Raw genomic sequence first — 21622 nt, 5'->3', positions numbered from 1 at the left:
CTTGCCCCATCATACTCCTTGGGTTCCGGCACCTTCTTCTTCCTTGGCTTCACCACGACCTCACGCACCTTGGAAAACTCCTTCTTGCACTTGGCAATCTCCACGTGCAAGTCGACTACCCGATCATACAAGTCCCTTTCCTTCTCTTGCTCCTTGATCCCCATGTTGTCGATCAGCTCGTAGAGCTCTATAATCTTTCTCTCAAGCCTATTAAACTTGGTCTCCATGTAGACTAAGTGTGTGGCAAGCTTCTTCTCTAAGCTCTACTCCAAGACATGGACATGGTGGTCTTCTTCGCTAGCCATGTCTACTCCAACAAAGCTCCCTTGATGAACCTATTCTGATACCAACTGTCACAGGCTTAGAGTTTCAACACCACTCTAGCTACTCCCGTGCGGCACCAAGATGTTGCTTCTACTCTCACAAGCCTAACTCCCATGCATAGGCCTGATCACGGTTCGGATCGGTTCTGTTTGGGGGTAAAGATTAAGCCGAACCGGTCCTCACGGATTGGTGAAAATTGAAACCGAACCGATCCGTGGGGGCCTTCAAACCAAACCAAACCGAACCGTGAAGTAACGGATCGGTTCAAATTGGTTTTCACAGATTGGGCTATAAGAGAGAAGACTAAAGAGAAGAGGGAGAAGAGAGAAGACCGAAGAGAAGAAGGGCTGAAGGAGGCATTGCTTCGATTGGCAAAGGTCGCGTTGCTTCGAATCTGGTGATCGATAGATTGAGAGGTGCGGCTGAGGCTGTAAGAGAGAAGACTGAAGAGAAGAGGTGCTGGATTGAGAGGTGCGACTGAGGCTGTAAGAGAGAAGACTGAAGGGAAGAGGTGCTGGATTGAGAGGCACGGCTGAGGCTGTAAGAGAGAAGACTGAAAAGAAGAGGGAGAAGAGAGAAGACTGAAGAGAAGAAGGGCTGAGACTGTGAGAGAGAAGAGGGAGAAGACTGAAGAGAAGAGGGAGGCGTGGCTAAGGCTATGTAATGAAATGAGATGGAGTAATGAGTTTGGGTACTGTTAGGGTTAACTTAAAAGTTAAAAGAATAATTAATTAAAAAAAAAAATAACTGTAAGTAATAAGGATGTATATTGAATATTGCACACATATATATATATTAAGGCAACAGTTCGGTTCGGATTGGTTAACAGTTCAAATAGGTAACGGATCGGTTCGGATCGGTTAACTGTTCGGATCGATTTTTTCAGAGGCCAATCCGTTAACCGAACCGCGAATACCGGATTGTAAAATTTTCAAACCATCACTAAACCATGAAATCTTAAAACCGAACCGAACCACACGAATCGGATTGGTTCGGATCGGATTAACGGATTGACGGATTATTTGCTCACCCCTACCCGTGCACACATTCGCCAACACACTCCCTTCGTGCACTTACTAGTGTTGTAGTGGCCCTTGCCCTCTCCTCACTTGGCTTGCACACTCACACATACTAAGGCACTTAAGTTGGTAAGGAAAGAACACTTCTATCACTTCAAAGAATGTTTTGTACAAGGCTAGCTCTCAAACTCTTTACAAGGCTCTCAAGACACACTCCAGGACGTGATGTCTACAAAATGAAGTCCCACTCCTATTTATAGGCATCTCCATCCCTAATGGACGGCTAGGATACATTCTAACCTATGGTGGAGATCGATTCTCTAGAATCTTCTCCCACCTTCTTTACACTTCCATATATATCTACAACATTCTAAAATTATTCATACTACTCCACACAATTCTGGAGAACTCTAGAACATTCTACACACTTCTACAATATACTACACATATCTAGAATCTTCCACACAACTTTAGACTACTCCGGAAGACTCTAGAAACTCCAATGCCATTAAGTCGCCATGCAACGTCCTACTCAGCGCCTGCGTGGCGTAACCTCCATAGGCGGGGCGTGACACTAAGCTCATGAGTCCAATTCGGCATCATGTGTTAAGCTCCATGCCAATGCACCAAATCAGAAACATTTTAGTGCACGAGGCTAATAGACCGAATCCCAACACAAAAGGGAATTCGAGTCCCATCCAACAGTTAAAAACCTATAATTTCATTATTTGCACATTTTAAATCGTTCACATAGGAAATGCTTGGGGGAAAAAATATTGGAGAGGAGCCATGTTCCCTTTCTCTCTTACTACACACATCAAAAGATTGAATGAACAACTGGAATGGAAAAATCTGTTCCAAATTTTCTTTTTTCGTTTTTTTTTTTTCTTGTGAACGAGACATAAATGTAAAAAGCAAGTACAAAATCACACTAAAATTTAAAGCATTCTAAATTTAACATAGGAAATGGCAACCAGAGAAAGTCATGCAATGGAAGTAAAGTTTCCTTGTTTAATGACTTACTTTTTTGTTTTTATGTAGTTTATATATTCAATATGGATTTGTGGTCCTGTCCACCCTTTCTCTTTCCCGTGCATAATGGTTAAGGAAAAAATTACATATCTTCTTCATTCAAAGTAGAATTTAATAATTGATTATGTACTGGACTATTGTAACGGGTGGACATTTGCTCATTTATCCAAAAGCTCAAATTATTGGATAGTACTGCATACCCACCTATTTATACCCAATTACTTTCCCATCCGGATCTAATGTGGAACAAATAACTCTTGTTACATTCTCCCCCACCTAAACTCGTGATGCCCTCGTTGCGGTTCAGGCCACCTTGCTTATCCGGGCTGGCTCACCCAGATGCCTTCCAGACAGGGTGCTTAGCGTGACACCGGATCAAAGGTTCAATCTGGCTCTGATACCAACTATAACGGGTGAGCGCTTGTCCATTTACCCAAAAGTTCAAGCTATTGGGTAGTATTGCTTACCCATCCATTTATACCCAATTATTTTTCCATCCAGATCCGACGTGGAAAAAATGACTCTTGTTACAACTATCATGATATGACATATATGAGATGCATTGAAACCTCTCCACATCCATATGTAACCAAAAACTAAAATGCTATTTTCCTTACCTAAAAAAAAAAAATCATCAATGGTCAAAATTATCCCATCACATAGACATCTATATATTGATAACATGCAATGGTGCAACACTCTATTTGTTAAGCCAACTGAACTACATTGATTGAGCCAAGGCAACTTTTCTACGTCTAGCTCTTTCCAGCTTTCTTCTACTACTTTCTCTCTTTCCAACCAAAGGTTCTTCTATTCTGGTGGACAAACCTGAAAAAAGTTGACAAGCTAAAGCAATTCACATATACAAATAATATACACAAATTTGAAATTACGAGCACACCATGCATGCTAGCAAAAGAAAGTAAAAACCCAATTCAAATTCAAAATGATTGCCAATATATACATCAATTACCCATTTCAAAAAGATATGATTGCATATGTATAATTATATATGGAACTATATGTGATGAGAAAATATATATGGAACTTAATTACCTGAAGTGAAACCTTTGTTCTCTACCGTCATTCTCATCATTTCATCATTTAGGCCTTTCTCCTTGCTAAGCTCATCATCACCGTCCGATTGTTGTACTTCGTCCACATGATTGTTTGGTGACTTTGATCTTGCAGCAGCAAACAGCCATGTAGCATCCATCTGCTTGCTGATCATTCGCGCTGCGTAGTATGGGACCTTGACATGCTTTTTTGTTGTAGCCTCTGATTTCATGCAGGCATTAATGAACATTATGCAGTCCATCAAGCTCTCTTTGGCCAACCCTTTCATGTCATAGGCCTGTGATCTTCTCCAAAGGCTTTTACTGTGACTGTTTGGTGGAGTTGAGAGGCAAAGAGCTCGCGTTGCGTCACTAATGGCAGCATCTGGATCTCCAAGCAGCAAATGGCACTGAGCTCTATTGCTGTAAAGAACAATTCTCTCTTTTATTAACCTTAGTGGACACAATCCTAAAGCTTCTGAATACTTTAATTGAGCTTCTTCAACCTTTCCCAACCAAAAGCTATTGTTTCCTCGTTGTTTTATGAGACTCACCAAAACCCTTTTCTCCTCAACTTTAACTTCAGACATCACTTTCTCTTTCTTTCTTCTCTCCACCTTTAAACCCCATATCTCTTCTAGTGCTCTTTGAACAGTACTATGGTTCTTGATTTTCGATTTTCGCCGTTTATAGTCACTAAGGAGTGTTCTTGTGATTGTATCACCTATGTTGGTTCTTCCTCCAATGCTTTTAACTTCAATCAGATCAATGAGATGCAAAGTGGCAATTTCAATAATTCCGTACCTCGTATTCGTGTCCTTGAGAAGTAACAGAAGACAATCTATGCCCATATATTGCCAATCATCCGATGATCTTGAAAGATTACATAGATATTCTATGACCTCTTTTGATGCTGCGATGTTTTTTCTTCCAAGTTTGCTGTAACAGAATATCCTAATGAGTCCAACCCCAGAAGGTGACGTGTGATTTACCAATCCACCCCACATTTTGCACAAGTCCTTCAAGAAATGTTCCTCACACATGAGACCAATAGACCTTTCTTTAATGGCAAAACAGTTGAGAAGATAGAGGGACCAGCACTGCATTTGGCTAGCCCATTCTTCAGCCTTCCTATTCTCCATCTCTAACCCTCCTACTCCTCTAGTAAGCAAGTCACTATGATATTTCAGTCTCTTACTCTTATCCTTAACTCCTACGAACTTTGCATACACCACTTCAGGACAGGTAGAAGCCAAGTGCATGGACAACTTGACAAGCTCTTCTTCGCGCAACGCCATGGCTTCAAAGGTTCTCTCGTAGCTGGCAAGGTGTCCGAGGGCTCGAACTGCAACCCTTTGCTCAACCCAACTCATCTTCCCCCTCAAAAGCTCCAATAGGGGTGGAATCACACCAGAGTCCACAGCTTTCTCCGCGAACTCAGCCTTGTTCATGGTGTAGGAACCAATGACATGAGCTGCATAGTAGGGAATGTATATGTTCTGATCTCTAAGAAGCCAATCTGTATCATTGATGCCCCTGTGGATCAACCTGGCCATGCACCCGAAGACGCCGAGAAAGGGGAACTCTGGATCATCAGGTTGAGTCATGGCTATGTGCCATAGACCACTCAGCACCAAAACATGTTCTTGGCTGTCCATGAGAGGCATTTTTTTGAGGTAGTTTTTGATTCCTACTCTCCTAACTGATGAGTCTGGTTCCTTCATGATGCAGAAGAAACAAGAGGGGTTGGTGCAAGTCTGGTCTGTGCCCATGTTAGTGATTGTGGTGGGTATTTTCATTTTCTCCTTTTGAGAATCCATGGTTGAGTGAAAAAGATTCAGACTAAGATTTGACATTGGGTTATTAGGGTTTGGAGTTTTATATGTAGAACATATAAAATATGGAAAGATTAGAGCATTACTGGAATAGGTCAAATTTGTGCAGTGAGTCTTGTGACACCTCACAGCGCATTTGAAAAATTATAGACATTCAAAATGTTGAAAACTTCTTTTCATGGATATATATGTATATGTATATGCATATGTATATGTATGGGACTTTCTTTTCAAGAGAAGGGTGGATTATAGTACTTTCTGTCCCTACAACAAACAATTAGACAAGTGTATTAATCTTTTTATTAGTAGTGATCTTACTACTATCTTGACCTAATTGTCACTAGCAGACATTGTGGAATGGATGTTATCCAATTGTAAGAGTTTTCTGTTGTTAGGTTGAAATTATTGAACCAACACTAAAGTAAAAGAAAAAGCACTCATGAACATTTGTATAAAAGGTAATGTAGGCATTTATGCTAATGTGCTAGGTTAGTAAATAGCCATTTATATTATTCGGCCAAAATTTTCGAAATCTACGTGTCATGTCACATCCATGTTTTGTATCCAAGCTTCATGATGCCTTGCTATGCTTTCACCCCATTCATCCGTCTTACAGTAATTTAAGAATCTTTGGCCAAGAAGTTACAAAATTAAAGCTCATTGTGATGTGGAAGTCACGGATTTGAATCACGGAAACAGCATCACTGCATACTAAGATAGACTGCGCACATCTAATCCTTTTCATATCACAAAAGTCTCATGCCCTATGCTAACCCTCTTTTTCTACCAGAGCACTAGTTGTTAGTCCTGCAACAGCCAGTGGCAAAAATGGATCAAAGGTGAATCATATGACTATACAGCACGTCATTTCTAAACATGAAATTTCTCTATATTTGAATTTATATAATAAAAAATCATTTCTTTTGCTAATTTGTCTTATAATCTTGTCATGAGAATGCTTTCCACCTCAGCAAAACAAGTGACTCCCAGTTAACACCGCCTTTCCCTGGGACAATTTTCAATCCTTATCGCAATTTTCACTCCACTTTTTCCCTTTCTGGTACAACCTTTTTCTTTTTTTATTGTGACAAAGAATAGCAGAAGTAGGTTAATAGGTCTTTAAATCTCCTTAAGTGTTTTTCTTCCTCCCTAGGTAAGAATATAAACCAAAAAGACAGATATGTCAAAATATTCACAACCATCCCAAGGCAACATGCAGATCTAACAAACTTTCTTGTCTGTGAAAGAGCTTTCTTATTTGACAATCTCTTGTCAATTGCACTAAAGGCTACTCAAAGTTAAAAAAAATAAAAATAAAAATAAAAAAACACCCCTCCTTCTCGACATATTCCTTAATATATAATCAACGTAAGAATAGACGTGACCCACAGGGATGGCCAAGTGGATAAGTAGTCTCCTAGGGCGGTCCATAAACTCGGACCTCCTGGATTCAATTCTCACAGAATCCCACAGTAATCTTGAGCTTTAGATATTGATACTTCAAATCTTAACTTCAAATGAGGGTGACCAATGATGAAGATCAGACAGAGTAGTTTAAAACCCTGAAGCCCATAGTTTCCAATTGCCTCTGATAATACTTTTGAGATTGTTAAACTGCAATAAAAATACAAATGGGCTGCAAAAAAGGGGCGAGGGACCACAGCTTGAAATTGGGATATTGTCAAATTCAAAATCACAAGTGACATTGTGGTCCCTTACTGATTATGAACTTATATCTTCAAATAAATATTAAGTCCACAGCTCAACAAAGCAGAGAATAGAGGCAATAAATAGATTAAGAAGAGTGTCAAGTGAGATTGTGGTCCCTTCCTGATTCTGAATTTGTATCTTCAAATAAATATTTACTCCACAGCTCAACAAAGCAGAGAATAGAAGCAATAAATAGATTAAGAACAGTGTCAAGTACAATTGGGGAAGGTCTCAATAATATGCGGCTACTATATAATCATACTATATACAGACAGAAAGCATTAAAAGCAGATTTACAGACATTAATCTTCATTAAGTAATAGTAAACTGCATAAATAATTGGCACTTGCCCAAGACCTTGGTACCTTTCATGGTGTTTTGATCATGATGATTTAGGAATGGTGTACTTGCCATACCGACATCTGGTTTTGTCGCGATGCATAACTTAGTTTTGTTTATTGCTTGCTGTGCAGTCGCGTGGAAAATTACTACGATAATTCCTAAGCTCATGATTAGGGAGACTTGATACGAAATCTAGTCACAGTAAACTAGATGAAACTGAAAGGTTAGTTTCTGCACTGTTCCATTTGAAAGTTTGAATGCTTTCTTTCATCTGCTTATTTTTCTAATGAATTAGCAATGTCCCATCTATTAAAGAAGCTTCAACTGTTCCTCAGTATCGAGTAAGACAAAAAAAAAAAAAATGTAACTCACATTCGTGTGCATATAAACAAGATTAGGCTCTAGGATGGTGTCAGGGAAAGAAAATTAACACATGTTCTGAAGTAAAAGCACGCAACTAAATCTAATCACAGTAAACAAGGTGAAACTGAAAGGTTTTTAGTTTCTGCAGTGTTTCAATTTGAAAGTTTGAATGCTTTCTTTCTTCTGCTGATTTTTCTCATGAATCAACAATGTCCCACCTATTAAAGAAGCTTCAACTGTTCCTCAGAATCTAGTAGGACAAAAAAATATATATATATTGTAACTCACATTCATAAACAAATAAACAGGATTAGTAAAAGCATGCAACTAAATCTAATCACTGTAAACAAAGTGAAACTAAAAGGTTAATTTCTTCAGTTCCAATTTGAAATTTTGAATGCCTTTTTCTTCTGCTTATTTTTCTAATGAATCAACAATGTCCCATCTAGTAAAGAAGCTTCGACTATCCCTCAATATCGAATAAGACAAAAAAATAAATAAATAAATAAAAGGTAACTCACATAGCAAATAAACAGGATTAGGCTCTAGGATGGTTTCAGGGAAAGAAAATTAATACAGTACATGTTCTGAAGTAAAGCATACGACTAAATCTTATCCCCATAAACAAGGTGAAACTGAAAGTTTAGTTTCTGCAGTGTTCCAATTTGAAAGTTTAAATGTTTTCTTTCTTCTTCTGCTTATTTTTCTAATCAAATAATGTCCCACCTAGTAAAGAAGCTTTGACTATTCCTCAGCATCGAATAAGACAAAAAAAGGTAACTCACATTCATGAGCAAATAAACAGGATTAGGCTCTAGGATGGGGTCAGGGAAAGAAAACATTAAGACATGTGGTGAAGTAAAAACTGTAAAATTAATTCACATTCATGAGCAAAATAAACAGGAATAGGTTTTGGTGTGAAGTAAAAGCACAGAACTGAAAATCAAGCCAAGCCTGGGAGTGTTCCCAGTAAGGAGCAATAGAAAACCATAGTGAATAACTTGTAGTAGTAGTTTAACATACCTGATTTCCCCCAAAACTTCAAGATGCCAAAGGACCAGACCACCAACATATATAACTGTGCATTAGGCATAGAAAACCGTCTGGAAATTTTAAGTGAGTGAACGTATGACCAGTTAAGAATCAATAAAGGCCATACGGAGATCATGTGAAATTTATTTCTTGTGTGAAATGAAATACTAGAATATTTTGGTATGGTGTGGAGGCATTTACTCTGGATATAACTCTGCACTGCATCCCCAAAAGAAGCCAATGTGGTGAAGTTACTGAAAAGCAAACAGCAGCTAATTCTATGCTAGATAATTTTAAAGCGAGTTTTATTTTTTTTAAATCAAAATTTTAAAAGCTAGTTGTGCATTTTGAAAATTGCAGCATGTTCAGTTATGAAGTTAAAGTTCCCTACTTTGCAGAAAACATATAATTATACCATACAAAAGCACTCAAAACACATACAAATTTAGGCTAAATCCATCCATGATAACAGGGGAAACTTTTTTACAATCTCCTTCTAATTGAGCTAGATCACCCAAGTCCAGATATAACAAATAAACCAACTACAAGCTGCCATGTATTATTGATTCTTTGTTGATCGCTATTGGCCACAAAAATAAGCATTGCATCATCTAGTTTTTCTAAACGGTATTGTTAAGACTAGGAAAGATTAACACATGTTAATCAAAGCTCAACAATCATACTACATCCCTAGCTGTTCTATCAAACAAACAATATGCAACTTGTCTTTAAAACACAGACTATATCGCCACGACTTGAATATGGACTGAAACATTTGGTATGAAGCAGACTTCGTTCTGTTGAAAATTCTAATCCGATCAACACAATGGGAGCATAGATCAACTAGGAATACTTCAAAACAGCTTGGCATGACTTAACTGAAGGCTGCATAGCTTTCCTTGCGCTAACAGTCACAGTTTAATTTAACCTCTCGAGAATTTGCCAAGATCAGTTGGAAATACTTAAAAATAAGCTTTCACTTACCATCAAGTGATGAGAGTACATCTACTCCCTTGAGGGCTCATAATTGAATACCAAGCATGTCATAAGAGGAACTAAAATCCTATTCTCATATATATTTAAGACAAACAGATCTGTTTAAAATTTCATAACTTCAGGCAATCCCAATCAGATTAACAAGCATTTGTAACAAAGGCAACTGAATAGCTATATAACTTTGCATAATTAAACAAAAAAATATACTACCTATAACACAAAGAATAAAATCCTATAAACCTTAGTCCAAAAAATAAAAATGTTACCTTTAGATATTCACCAAAAAAAGTTTGCGCTAACAATTAAATAGTTGATGCAACCAGTTTAATATATGATTTTATTGAAAATACACAACTCACTGAAAAGCAACTAGTTTAATGTTGGAAAAAAAAAAAAAAAAAATACCATTAACATAGTATAAACTTTACTGCCATAACGATAATCTAACAGATGCGAGCTCTAAGCTAATATATCTACTTATCAGAAGAGAAAAAAATATGCTCCAAGTCAATATATGTATCAATTTGCATCTAGCCCCTTAAATCAAAATTAAATTGTTTATTAAAGTTGCAGAGCTACATACAACATCCATAACATAAGTACCAATTTACTTTCACGTACTGAGCTTTCCCTCATATTTCTTAAAATATGGATTATCTCACTTCCTTGTGTAATTTGCAACAATTTTGATGACCCATTTTCATGATCTTTTTCTCCATCATCCACCGAGCCTTGAGCCTTGGGCCAACAAGCTTCGAACATAGCATGTTACCCAAGAAGACACAAGAAGGCTTGGTATCAATACGGTAGATCAATGAATAATTCTTGCAATAAGAACGTTAAGCTAACCAAATTATCCTAGATAATCATAGATCCAATTGTACAGGTCGGAAACAAGTAAGCTGTTCAATCCTTCAGGTTGCTATTTTCATAATCAACTCAAAACGCATGTTACAGCATCAATTCAAACAAAATCTTTAAGTATTAGTACTCGAATTTACACATGCTGTACTTCCGAATGCTTAACAAAAATGGCACTCAGGTCATTACTGATTCAAGGTCACTCGTATCCTCTAAATCAACTGTGAAGGTGCTGAAAATACAAAGGAAGCCCACTTGTGTATACACCACTTACCTTGCTTTCCTGCAAAACCTAGCTAATGTTACAACTAATCCTCCCCTTTTGTTTTGAATAAGGACCAAAACCACTGCCTGATGGATCCCATTTAATTGATTAATGGTTAAAGACAACAAAACTAGGAATATAGGCTTTAGCTAGACAAACAAGTTAACAGAATAATTGTAGGAGATGCAAAAATTAACATTCATATATAGCTTGAGAAAATCAACTCATACACCACAAAAACATAGGGAATTTCTAAAGAGGGGAGTTTCATCTGATAAAAAGCTAGGACAATAATTACCACAGAGAAGTAAACAGACAAGCGACAACAAAAGCACATTCTTCAGAAATCTAGAGTGAAATGTGAGGATGAAGCTGAAAACATTAGCAAAGTGGTTAGTGAAGATAGAAATTAATCTTCATGGGACACTATGCCCCTAAGCATCACTCATTGGTCATCTTACACAAAACAAGAGAGAAAACGAAAGCTTATTTCTAAGATTCATCATGTGTCCTGAACAATACTGTGCTGCTTGCATTTTTATCAACAGCAGTCATTGTCATTGTAAGTACAGAAACCTGCTCAGAACCAATAATGTAGCCTCTAATACAACTGGTTTGGAGGAAGGGTAAACTTCTCACCCACCCTCGTAAAAGTTTCTCGTCACCCACAAATTTGTATTGCACCCAACAACTGCAGAGAGGAAGGGATAAATACATGGGATTGGGCAACTTCTACTAACAGTTCCTTGCTTCAGACGTTCAAATTCATTTCCATGGCACAAAACAAATTGCATAAACAGATTCAAAATATAAAGCTCATTCATTAACGCTTCTTGTATGCTTTCCCATTTTTTATAAAATCATAGAAGATAAGATTCTCAGGCATCACAGATGAAAGCCTTTACAGATTTTACGAAAGTGAATCTCAGATATCAGTGAGACTGTGTGACACAACATCCACATACGGGAAGGTGAATTGGAAAAACAAACCTCCATTAGCTCCATATCCTATTTGAAAGTGGAAACATGCCTCAACTCCATAATGGAACTCTGCATTGAGTACAGAGATCGACCCAGGCCCCTCAGACACCTTGTGAACCATTTGGTCTATTTACAGAGATTTGAAGAAACGTGAACCCAACTTCAAAATTCCTTATCAATTGAGTGTCTACCTTGACAATTTATCCCTAATTCATACCAACAGGCTAGCCTATAGGACGAATATTTTCCACAAAACACTTTCCTTCTCTTAAATATTCCTCTTATAAACCATATTGTTGGCATTACCATCATGTGATTTCCGCCGTGCTGCAATTTTGGCTTGATAAGCGGCTGCAGCAGCAACTGCCACTGCAGTCTTTACCCTCTCTCCCTGAGTGAACTCACAGGTTTCACTAATAGTACCAAACCTTAGTTCGGTAGGAGGAATGAAACAGTCTACCGACAGGCCTGGGACATTGAAAGCCACTTCTTCAATTGTCCACACTTCCTCCATCCTGGTCTTGCTGTGACTCATTGCTGTTTCTCCAAACCTGAAAAGAGTTACCACTGATCGGCCAGAGTGAGCAATCATTATTCCCTCAACAGGCCTGTAGTCGTCAAGGAATGAACCAATAGTGGTCTCCCAGTACACAGCATCACTTCCATTGGTTTGGATGCGGGTCAAATGGGAATCTTCCAAGTGCACAAGGAGTCCGGTTTTCTGGCTGAAATAGCCAAACAAAACGTGCCTTATAATCTCTGCCGGTCCTTCACTCCTGGATTTCAATGTTTGTGGATCAGCGCAGAGCTTGAGAATGAAGCAATCCTCTCCATTGATCTTCTTCTCCCCACTGCACCTTGCATTAATGAACATGCTTGCAGTAGTCCTTGGGTCAAGCCCCTATAAATATAACAGAGGATAGATCATCAAATTATCAACCAGCAATGAGCAAACCAAATAGATAAAGAAAAATGCTAATTTAAAGCAGACATCTTCACCTGAAGTACACGGCGTAAGGGTCTAACAGGCCCTTTTGCAGCGTGTGCACCAAGCCAGGGTGTGTGCCTCCAGACAAGCTCCCCATTGCAACCTGCGCGAACCTTGCTGACACCAAGTGCAAGCTCCACATACCACATGTCTGGATTCATTTGCCAAAGCACAAAGCCACCCGACTCTGCTGCTTTGGAAGAATTCTTTCTTTTTATGACCTTCGTAGCAGTCTCGAGGTCTGAAGCTGACATCCTCACTTTTCCCATCACATACGCATTCTGAATTGAGTTTTGAAGCTTTTGTCCTCCCGATGCTGCTGCATACTGCTGCAATATGTACTGAGCAGACAATTTCTCCTGCAACTATAACCAAGCAACATTTACTCACTATCAGTTAACCAAAATACAAAGGGCTCCATATAAATCAGCATGTTAGACCATCTCTCCTTTCTTTTCTTTTATTTTTATTTTTTTGAATTCTTGATTCTTTTCAGTGAGTTAATTTTCTTCATTTGTCAATGAAGAGAATGATTGTCCACCCAGAAAAATACACTCAATAATTTCTATATATAGACCTCCCTTTCACTGCTGCAGATATTATCATATGCATAAATTGAAAAAGAAGCAACTCGTGAATGAGCATAAATTGCACACATCTACACCTTAACATACTATATCTATATATAAATATATATAATATATATATTCATTAAGAGCCACAATTAGCATATAATGTTAGAAATACAAGACAATAGAGATGCATAGATGAAGATTCTTATTTTTATAAAATTGTTCATGTACATGAAAGCTAAAAGGAAAGAAGAAGAAGAAACAACTACTTGTTGGATTGGACCATTTAATTACTATACAGACAAAAGAACTTTAGGACCATTTTGGTTCAGTGTGGAAACAGTTTTCAAGATAACTTTGCATCCGGAAGCATATAACACCTTGAAAATTTGAAATTTGAGGACAAGACACCATTATATGCAACCAAACATAGCTTGACTGCTAATAGACTATTATATGAACTAGTAAAAATAAAACGAATAAAAAGAGTTGTCACAGAACAAACTGTTCAATGTATATTGATCTCAAACTACCAAAAGTAGAGACCCCATAGTCCACTACACAGGATTATAATATATTTTTGTTACAACAAATGCCCCAAAACCAACATCACAATCAAGAAACACTACACAAAAATAACAAAAATAAGAGTATTGATATCATAAAAAGAGTCACAAACTCTCCCTATTTAACTAGATCGAAAGATATTTGATTGTTTAGGGACCTAAAAATATTATTCCAATCTAATGATTAAATAGGAGAGCTCGTGACTCTTATCAGGTCCTATAAGTACATTACCCAAGAAATCATATTTATCACACAAAACACGAGATACAAATATTTACATGTGATTCGACATAAAGCCTTCCTCCATTATGAAAATCTAGGACGAAAAATAAGAGATTACAAATTTTACCTCCAAACCCTATGTAACTCCCACCCTCTAAAACAGCTTTCAATGTTCTTTGGTACCACAAAACCCTTAAACACTAGATTGAGAGATAATCTACAACCCGGGCCGAAACAAAATTCCCTTCACAACTTTAATTTTCTTAATAAAGTAAATGAGGGATAAAAGAAGAAAGAAAGACAGATAAATGAACTGATAAAGAGAATGTAGCATTTTTAGAGAGAGAGAGAGAGAGAGAGAGAGAGACTAACAATGGAGATGTCCTTGATGCCAAGGTGAGGCAAAGGGTCATTGTTGCTAACGTGCACCGGAGCCAGCGGCGCACCAAGAACGCCGAGCAGCAACCTCAGATCGGACCGTTGGTAACCAGCAGTACTACTGGTGGAGGACGAAACAGAGCGTGGTGGTGTCCTGTAACGCTGGCCCTTCATCCAGTGGGACCACCTCTCCAACCTCGAATCACCACCGTCCGATCCATCCGGATGTGGGCCTTCCTCCACGGGCCTCAAACTGCCCGATCTCATAACCAACGGCTCGGGATGTGACACGTGGTGGTTTGCCCTCTTCATCCGCGGAAGCAAACCCGACTTTGGCGACCCATTTCGCAGCTGGTTCGGGCTCTTCCCCCTGGACCTCCTCGGTGACAGTCCTCGGACCACCTCCTCCACCTCCTTCTTCATCGCTGAAAAAAAGCCCTCCTTTTTCTCCATATTTACAACAATACTCGTCAATCAAGAGCAAGATATATCAAATAACGTAAGACTGTGATAGTGAAGTGGTTTAAGCAGTGTCACACAACTACGCACTGAGGGAAAAAAAAAATGGCAACTAAAGAAGAGCAGAGAGGCTTGCTGATTTGAAACAGCAAAACATTTTCATGGTTTCACTCAGGTATAGATATCTATATAACTATATCTATATGTGTACATGTGAAGTTCGTGAACATATATATATATATATGTGTGTGTGTGTGTATGTATAAATGGCTGGTTAGTGATAAACAGACAAACTGACAAACATGTCTGCTGATCGATATGATTGTAAAATGGTCAGTTCTTATCCTGACCTGTTGAATTTGAAACGACTGAGCAGGGAAAAGATAAAAGCTTTTTCTTTTTCTTTTTCTTTTTATCTTTTTCAGTAAAAGATAAATACTCATCCACACAATTACTACGTATATACTACTCCGTACTTCCGTAGTATTCAATTTCAAGTTACTTCCTTAGTATTCAATTTCAAGTTTCTACGTGTGTCTATAATCTATATATTTAATTTGGGCAATTTTTTGTTTTAAGTTTGCAAATGTTCTGAATTAATACAAAAAGTATTATCCTAATGGCTTAACGGTGGTAAGAAAAAAGTTCATGATCTATTTATTTATTTTTTAAAATCAAAAGTTTAAATAATCTTAGAGACAAATAATATTACTAATATCCATTAATAAAGTTCGCAATCCAAACTTACTTTTATTGTATCAGCAAGTTGTACAGTACCTTTCTTTTAAGAATTCTTTTTTGGGAATTTCATAATAAAAAATTTTTTAAAAAAAAATTGTCATTTTTTTCTTTACAAATAAATCAATTATGTTTTAAGGAATAATTATACTTACTTCTCCCATAGATTATCTAAATAATAAGGACCTTACTTTTTGTTTTAAAATAATATTGCCTTCTCCGTCAGCATTGACTTCGACTATTATATCTATTAAACTTTTATTAATTTAGTGTATGAAAAAAAAAATAGCATTTTCAAAGTTTTTTAAAATATTCTCAAGTTTTAGAGAAATTTTGAACATAAAATCAATAGACAAGATTGTTAAATTTTATGATAAAAAGGTAGTATTACTCAAACTTGAACCAAATGGGAGATCAGTGCTCATCAGTCCTTAATTAGTAGTCCATTTTTTTCTTTTTACATGTCCCAAATTAGTTATCCTCTTTGAAAAGTCTAAGTATCTTTTTATTATATTTTCATTATTGTCCTTTATCTTTTTAAAAAATTTCTTTATAACTATATATATTTAAATTAAAAAGAACAATTTGATAATTTTAAAAGAGGACAATGCATTAATTACATGTCCCCTTAAAAACTCTAATTTCTAAACATGGACCTCTATTTAGGGACAGAAGTACTATTATATTTGAAACTAAAAGAGAGATCCCTATCATTTTGGCGATCCCTATTATTTTGCAATCTACAGAAGAGGTATAACTATACCATGTTTTAATAAAAACTATCTTTGGTTTGATCTCTGAAGGATATTTTTTGTATTGTATTTGGTCGTGTATTTACATCAAATATCAAACACTATTGTACGCGGAGGTGAACAAAAAACCATTAGAACTAGTAAGTAGATACAAACCATCGCTTGTGTTTGGTTTTTTCATGATTCGGTTTTGATTTCGATTCCAATTTCAAAATTAAAAATCATTAGTTTACGATTGCGGATTCAGGATTCAAGTCCATTAAAAGACTGAACAAACCAAACTCTAAATTATATATATATTAAGATTAATAAATAATAATAATATAATACATGTCACAGGATAACTGGGTGGGATAAGATTGCTCAATTGTCTCATATTTACTAGTTTTGCCATTAATATCTCAAAATGTGTGAACAAATAAAATGGCAAAAGGGACACTACAAAGAAGGAACTTGACAGAAACCTGAAAGTAGAAAAGATTCCCCGCGAGAAATCTTCCATAATATTTTTTTTTTTTCTTTTTTTTATATTGTATGAAAACTTCAATGATACTTGTAAGTAGTATTGGTTAAACTAACCATCAACTAGGGTTGCAGGCCTTGTCACTCAATCATGAAATGAATGAAGGTTTACGCATCATAACTTCTAATCATGTCCCCAAAATCCCATAATTGTGGGCCTCAATCTTAGGATTCCACTGTCCTTAAAGCTAAGCCCACTCCACTTAATTGAGAGACATGCTTGATCTTCAGTGCGCAAATCCCAAGATAGCATGGTTGTAAATGGATTGGGAAAGGAAAAAAAAAAAAATTTTGAATTTTGATTTTGTCAATCAGAATCATACGAGTGTGTAAGGACGAACAAAAATAAAAGTGTAAATTATCCTCACCTCTCCTATAATTTATCATAAAAGGGAAGTGCAGAAAATATGTCGTATATTTTTCGTAACATTTTTATTTTTTATTTGAAAAAGTATATAATAAACGTTCCTAATTTTTTAAAATTGTGTAAAGTTACCCCTCCGTTAGAAATTTGACATAAATTATTATTGTAATACCTATTTTGCCCTTTTACTCTTTCCAAAATGTCCAAAGGGGTATATATGTTATGAATCTCATAATATAGGGGTGTTTTGTACACATTACCTTATAAATATATATATATATATATATTTAGTGTTTTTCTCTATATATACCCCTTTTAATGTTTTCTCTCTCTATACTTCCTCTAGCATTTCTCTCTTTCTAGCATTGTATTTCTCTCTCTCTATATATATATTTTTTCAGCTAGAGACAGCTTCTTGTCTGGCTGGAAGGATAGTGGGAATATTGGTCCGGCTTTGCTGGTAGTGAGAATGTTTGGTATGCTTGCTTGTCTGTGAGTATTCTTTTAGTTCTAATCTGGGAGCCTCATTCCGTCAGTTGGGCTCTTTTCCACTTCTCAAACCCCCTTCATCTTTCCTTTCCGCTTACATACAATAATATTACATAGAATCTGCAACCTCAAGAAGTCGTTCTTACTTATATGGAAGGGCGAAAGAATGTTACTGCCATTGTAAAGTTAGAAGTCCTTTGAAGATTTCAAATACAGAGAGAAATTTGGGTAGAAGGTTTTATGGTTGTGCAAACTATAGAACTGGTTCATGTGGTTTTTTAAGGTGGAAAGATAAAGAATTGCCCGAGTACTACTGTAAATTAGTTTAAGATCTTATGACAGAGGTGCAAGAGTTGCAACAAGCTAAAACATCAACACGAATTTCAGAGGCACCCATGAATGTGAAGGATGAAAGGTTATTGGAGTTAGAAAATATGATAGTAGATTTGAGAAAAGAAGTGAAAAAAAACTGCTGAAGTTTAGCCTTCGGTACTTACTGTTGGCAGAATATGTTGTGGTTCGTTTGGCATTTTTCTCTTTAACTTCGTTACCTGTATTGTATTTCTTAAGATAGTGATATGAATTTCTTATTTGATTTCCTGTATTGAATGCTTGTATTTTAGTTTTTGTTGTAAATTTGTTCATGAAATATTGCATTCAACTTTAATGCTTCAACCATACTGTAATACCCCGTATTTTATTAAAGAGTTTAGTTTATTTAAATTCAATTATGTGTGGATTCCTTTACCTATTATTGTGCATGCTACATTGTTATATTAAGATCATTTAATGGTGCATGTAAATTAATTGTGTATGTTAAAATAGTAAATGTATTCATTTAATTATGCATGTATTATTATTAATAATTTTATTTGTTGGTTATGCTTATATTAATCATTATTAGTTAATTAAAGTATTATATTTGTGTTATAAAGTATTATAATGATATAATGTATTCTTATGTAATAATAATAATAATAATAATAATAGTTTAATAATAATAATAATAATAATAATAATAATAATAATAATAATATAATAATTATAAAAGTTTTATTAATAATAATATTAGTAATAATAATATTAGTATTAAATCAATGTAATGATGAAAAATTAAATCTTAGGATAGGATTTACCTTAGGACATCTTGCTTGACTTGGCTTGCTAGCCTTAAAGCCTTATGGTTGGGAATGTGGTTAATTAAATGCAAAAATAGATATTTGTAATATTTATATTATATAATTTGTATATAAATTAGCTAGCCTACCTTAGAAGGAAAGAAAGGGAGTTAGAAACAAATTATAAATTCTAGTGAGCCATTGTAAAAGTGTGGAAAGGAAGAGAGAGAAAGAAAGGAGCTTGGACCGGTGTAGGGAATTTACCCGACTACGCGCAACCGGCGGATTTATTTTAAATCCAAAAAGGCAAGTTATTATCTACTTTTCCCCTTTGAATTCATAAATTAATTGTTTAGATTATTTAAATAATTATAGAGCTTAGAGATCATGCTAGGAAATTATTAAATTAATTTTTTTATTTATTAAAGAAAGGAAATTTTAATTATTAAAGGTGGTCGATAATTATTTTATGGCCTATGTAATCAAAATATAGCTAAAAATAATTATTATGGCCTTTGGGATTTTTTTTAGAATTTTCTAGAATTTTTCGGTAAGTTTCTGCAATTTCCGGTGACCTTCCGGCGAGTTTTCCGGTCGCCGGCAATGGGGGAGATGACCGGAGTGATCCGGTGTGATGCGGCGCACCATAGGAGGTACGCACGCGCATCTGGACCATTAAACAGCAGCGATTGATCCGGTGCACCGCGGTCCATGTTACCGCGGTACACCCGGATCTGTGGGCGTTGGATGGAGGGAAGATAGGGTGAGATGATCCGGTGTGACGCGAGTACGGAGTCCGGATGCAGCCAACCAACCAGGAAGTGACACGTCTGCAGGAAGCCATGGTGCGCACGTGGGAGCGCGTGCGCACGCGTGGCTGATGCCAGACGCGCGTGGAGGCGCGTGGGAGGTTCTAGACGCGCGTGAAGGCGCGTGTAAGCGCGTGCGCGTGTGAGAAAAGTGGCGGCGCGTGTGGGAGGCTCTGGGAGGCGCGTGTGGGGTCTCTACAGCTGCTGAAAATTACCAGAATACCCCTAAGGCCTGTTTTGTAAATTCCAGAACCTTAAACTTGGATTTTTAGGTACTGTGTTGGTATTTACGGGTTTAACGGGCCACGAAATTATTATTTTAATACCCGTTACTTATTCTTATGACCGATTAATCTTTTCTAAGCATTTATTGACTCGTTCACAGTACGGATATTAATGTGATTTATTTAAATGACATTGTTAAATATAAATAGTGTTAATATCTTACTAAATGGTATTAAATTAAATAATGCCATGTTTTAGTCATATAAATTATCCAATATATATTATGGGATATTTATACTGTTAATCATATTTCAACCATGATTATTATGCTGTGTGCATTTCAGGAAATAAATGGACTGTTTCAATTATGTCGCATTTATATTATATGGATGTGTTGCCATATAGAACCATGTGAGCTGGCTAATAAGGTTAGACCCATTTATACCTTATGCATTCGTTGCTATAGACAGATGTGTGGCTGTCGGGGTATGTGGTTTAATATTATTGGCATGTGTTGCCTAATTAACATACTCGGTATATTTATTAATATTGCTGGCATGTGTTGCCTAACTTATATGCTCAGTATATTCATCAGTACTTTGCGAGGTGTTATCACTGTGTAGTTCGTTATAGTCTGTGTTGTCAGTACCGTGCACCATGTATAATAGCTGATTTCCCGGGTGGGGAAAGGCGACACTTAACCACTTAGTATGAGTCTAAGTGATCACCGTCTATTCTGGTTGAGGTCATGTTATACATGGGATAGTTCCCTTAGGATGTATACAGATATAGTACTCAACCGATTCATAATGATTAATTTATTTGATTCTCTGATTTGGGTCATAGTAGAAAGGACTTGCTCGTGGGGTTGACCCACCATTGTTGTTATTTCAGGATACGGTCAGTACCCGTTCCAAGGTTGAGGTTAGCAGTGTGGGACCACCATCCGAACTCATCTACTCTTACGATCCAGTTCAGGGTAGAAGTTTTATGTATTACTTCAGTTTCAGTTTTTATTTACTTTTGACGTTGAACTCTCAGGGTTATATTTAGGGATCCTTGACATAGGATTTCCAAGTTGTAATGAAGTACTGTATTAAATAAAGGATGGATGGATGTTGTATTATTTAGTGTTCCTTTCTTGTCTAAATTCTTTTATTATCATCATTTTGTATTCCATGCTTGTATATTGCCAATTGTTTTTGATATCCCTCGTTTTTCGTGTATAAGCCTGATCAACTTATGCGTGAAAAATGTGGGGGTGTGACAGTTGGTATCAGAGCATTCCAGGTTCGAGTGTCTTAGGGATCTGTGATTACTATACTTCCGCGTTGTGTATTCTGATAATTAGAGCCTAAGTATTAGGGTTCTTTGTATTCTTTTAGTCGGTCCATTATAATGTACTGACGTTAGATTTTTTTTTTTTTTTTTTTAAACAAAGGATGTCTCGGCGTGGGACAAGGATGCGAACCAGCATCGCAGTATTTCCCCAACTTAAAATGAGAATCAGGAATTTTCCCCTCAAGTTGCTGATATCATTGCACGAGCAGTAGCAGCAGGAGTAGCATCTGCTCTACGAAACCAGCAACCTCCTCCGATAGTAC

General features: G+C 36.6%; 2 protein-coding genes across 2 annotated transcripts; both read right to left on the bottom strand.

Annotated features, from left to right (window-relative positions):
- Positions 1 to 627: 627 nt before the first annotated feature.
- Positions 628 to 5154, bottom strand: LOC132272636 (uncharacterized). Its single transcript, XM_059773739.1, has 3 exons — positions 3432 to 5154; positions 3101 to 3203; positions 628 to 877 (listed from the first exon to the last, which is right to left on the bottom strand). The coding sequence occupies exons 1-3, from the start codon at positions 5152 to 5154 to the stop codon at positions 628 to 630; spliced, it is 2076 nt and encodes a 691-aa protein (XP_059629722.1).
- A 6473-nt stretch (positions 5155 to 11627) lies between these two features.
- On the bottom strand, positions 11628 to 15360 carry LOC132273992 (uncharacterized). The gene is made up of 3 exons (XM_059775126.1): positions 14537 to 15360; positions 12815 to 13168; positions 11628 to 12716 (listed from the first exon to the last, which is right to left on the bottom strand). Exons 1-3 carry the CDS (start codon positions 14993 to 14995, stop codon positions 12084 to 12086), a joined length of 1446 nt encoding a protein of 481 aa, XP_059631109.1. The 5' UTR covers positions 14996 to 15360; the 3' UTR covers positions 11628 to 12083.
- Positions 15361 to 21622: the final 6262 nt, after the last annotated feature.

Source organism: Cornus florida, unplaced genomic scaffold (assembly GCF_030987335.1).
Source record: "Cornus florida cultivar Cherokee Brave unplaced genomic scaffold, ASM3098733v1 CherokeeBrave_3.0.0_Hap2_Chr09, whole genome shotgun sequence".
NCBI classification, from domain to species: Eukaryota; Viridiplantae; Streptophyta; class Magnoliopsida; order Cornales; family Cornaceae; genus Cornus; species Cornus florida.
The sequence above is the reverse complement of the archived record's forward strand: the minus strand, read 5'-3'. Positions and strand labels throughout refer to the sequence as shown.

Coding starts and splice junctions, on each gene's coding strand:
- LOC132272636 (XM_059773739.1), bottom strand. CDS start 5,154: ATGAAGGAACCAGACTCATCAGTTAGGAGAGTAGGAATCAAAAACTAC. Junction 3,204..3,431: donor GAACAAAGGTTTCACTTCAG/GTAATTAAGTTC, acceptor AACTTTTTTCAG/GTTTGTCCACCAGAATAGAA. Junction 878..3,100: donor GTTGCCTTGGCTCAATCAAT/GTAGTTCAGTTG, acceptor TCTTCTTTTCAG/TCTTCTCTCTTACAGCCTCA.
- LOC132273992 (XM_059775126.1), bottom strand. CDS start 14,995: ATGGAGAAAAAGGAGGGCTTTTTTTCAGCGATGAAGAAGGAGGTGGAG. Junction 13,169..14,536: donor GCATCAAGGACATCTCCATT/GTTAGTCTCTCT, acceptor GCTTGGTTATAG/TTGCAGGAGAAATTGTCTGC. Junction 12,717..12,814: donor CCTTACGCCGTGTACTTCAG/GTGAAGATGTCT, acceptor TTATATTTATAG/GGGCTTGACCCAAGGACTAC.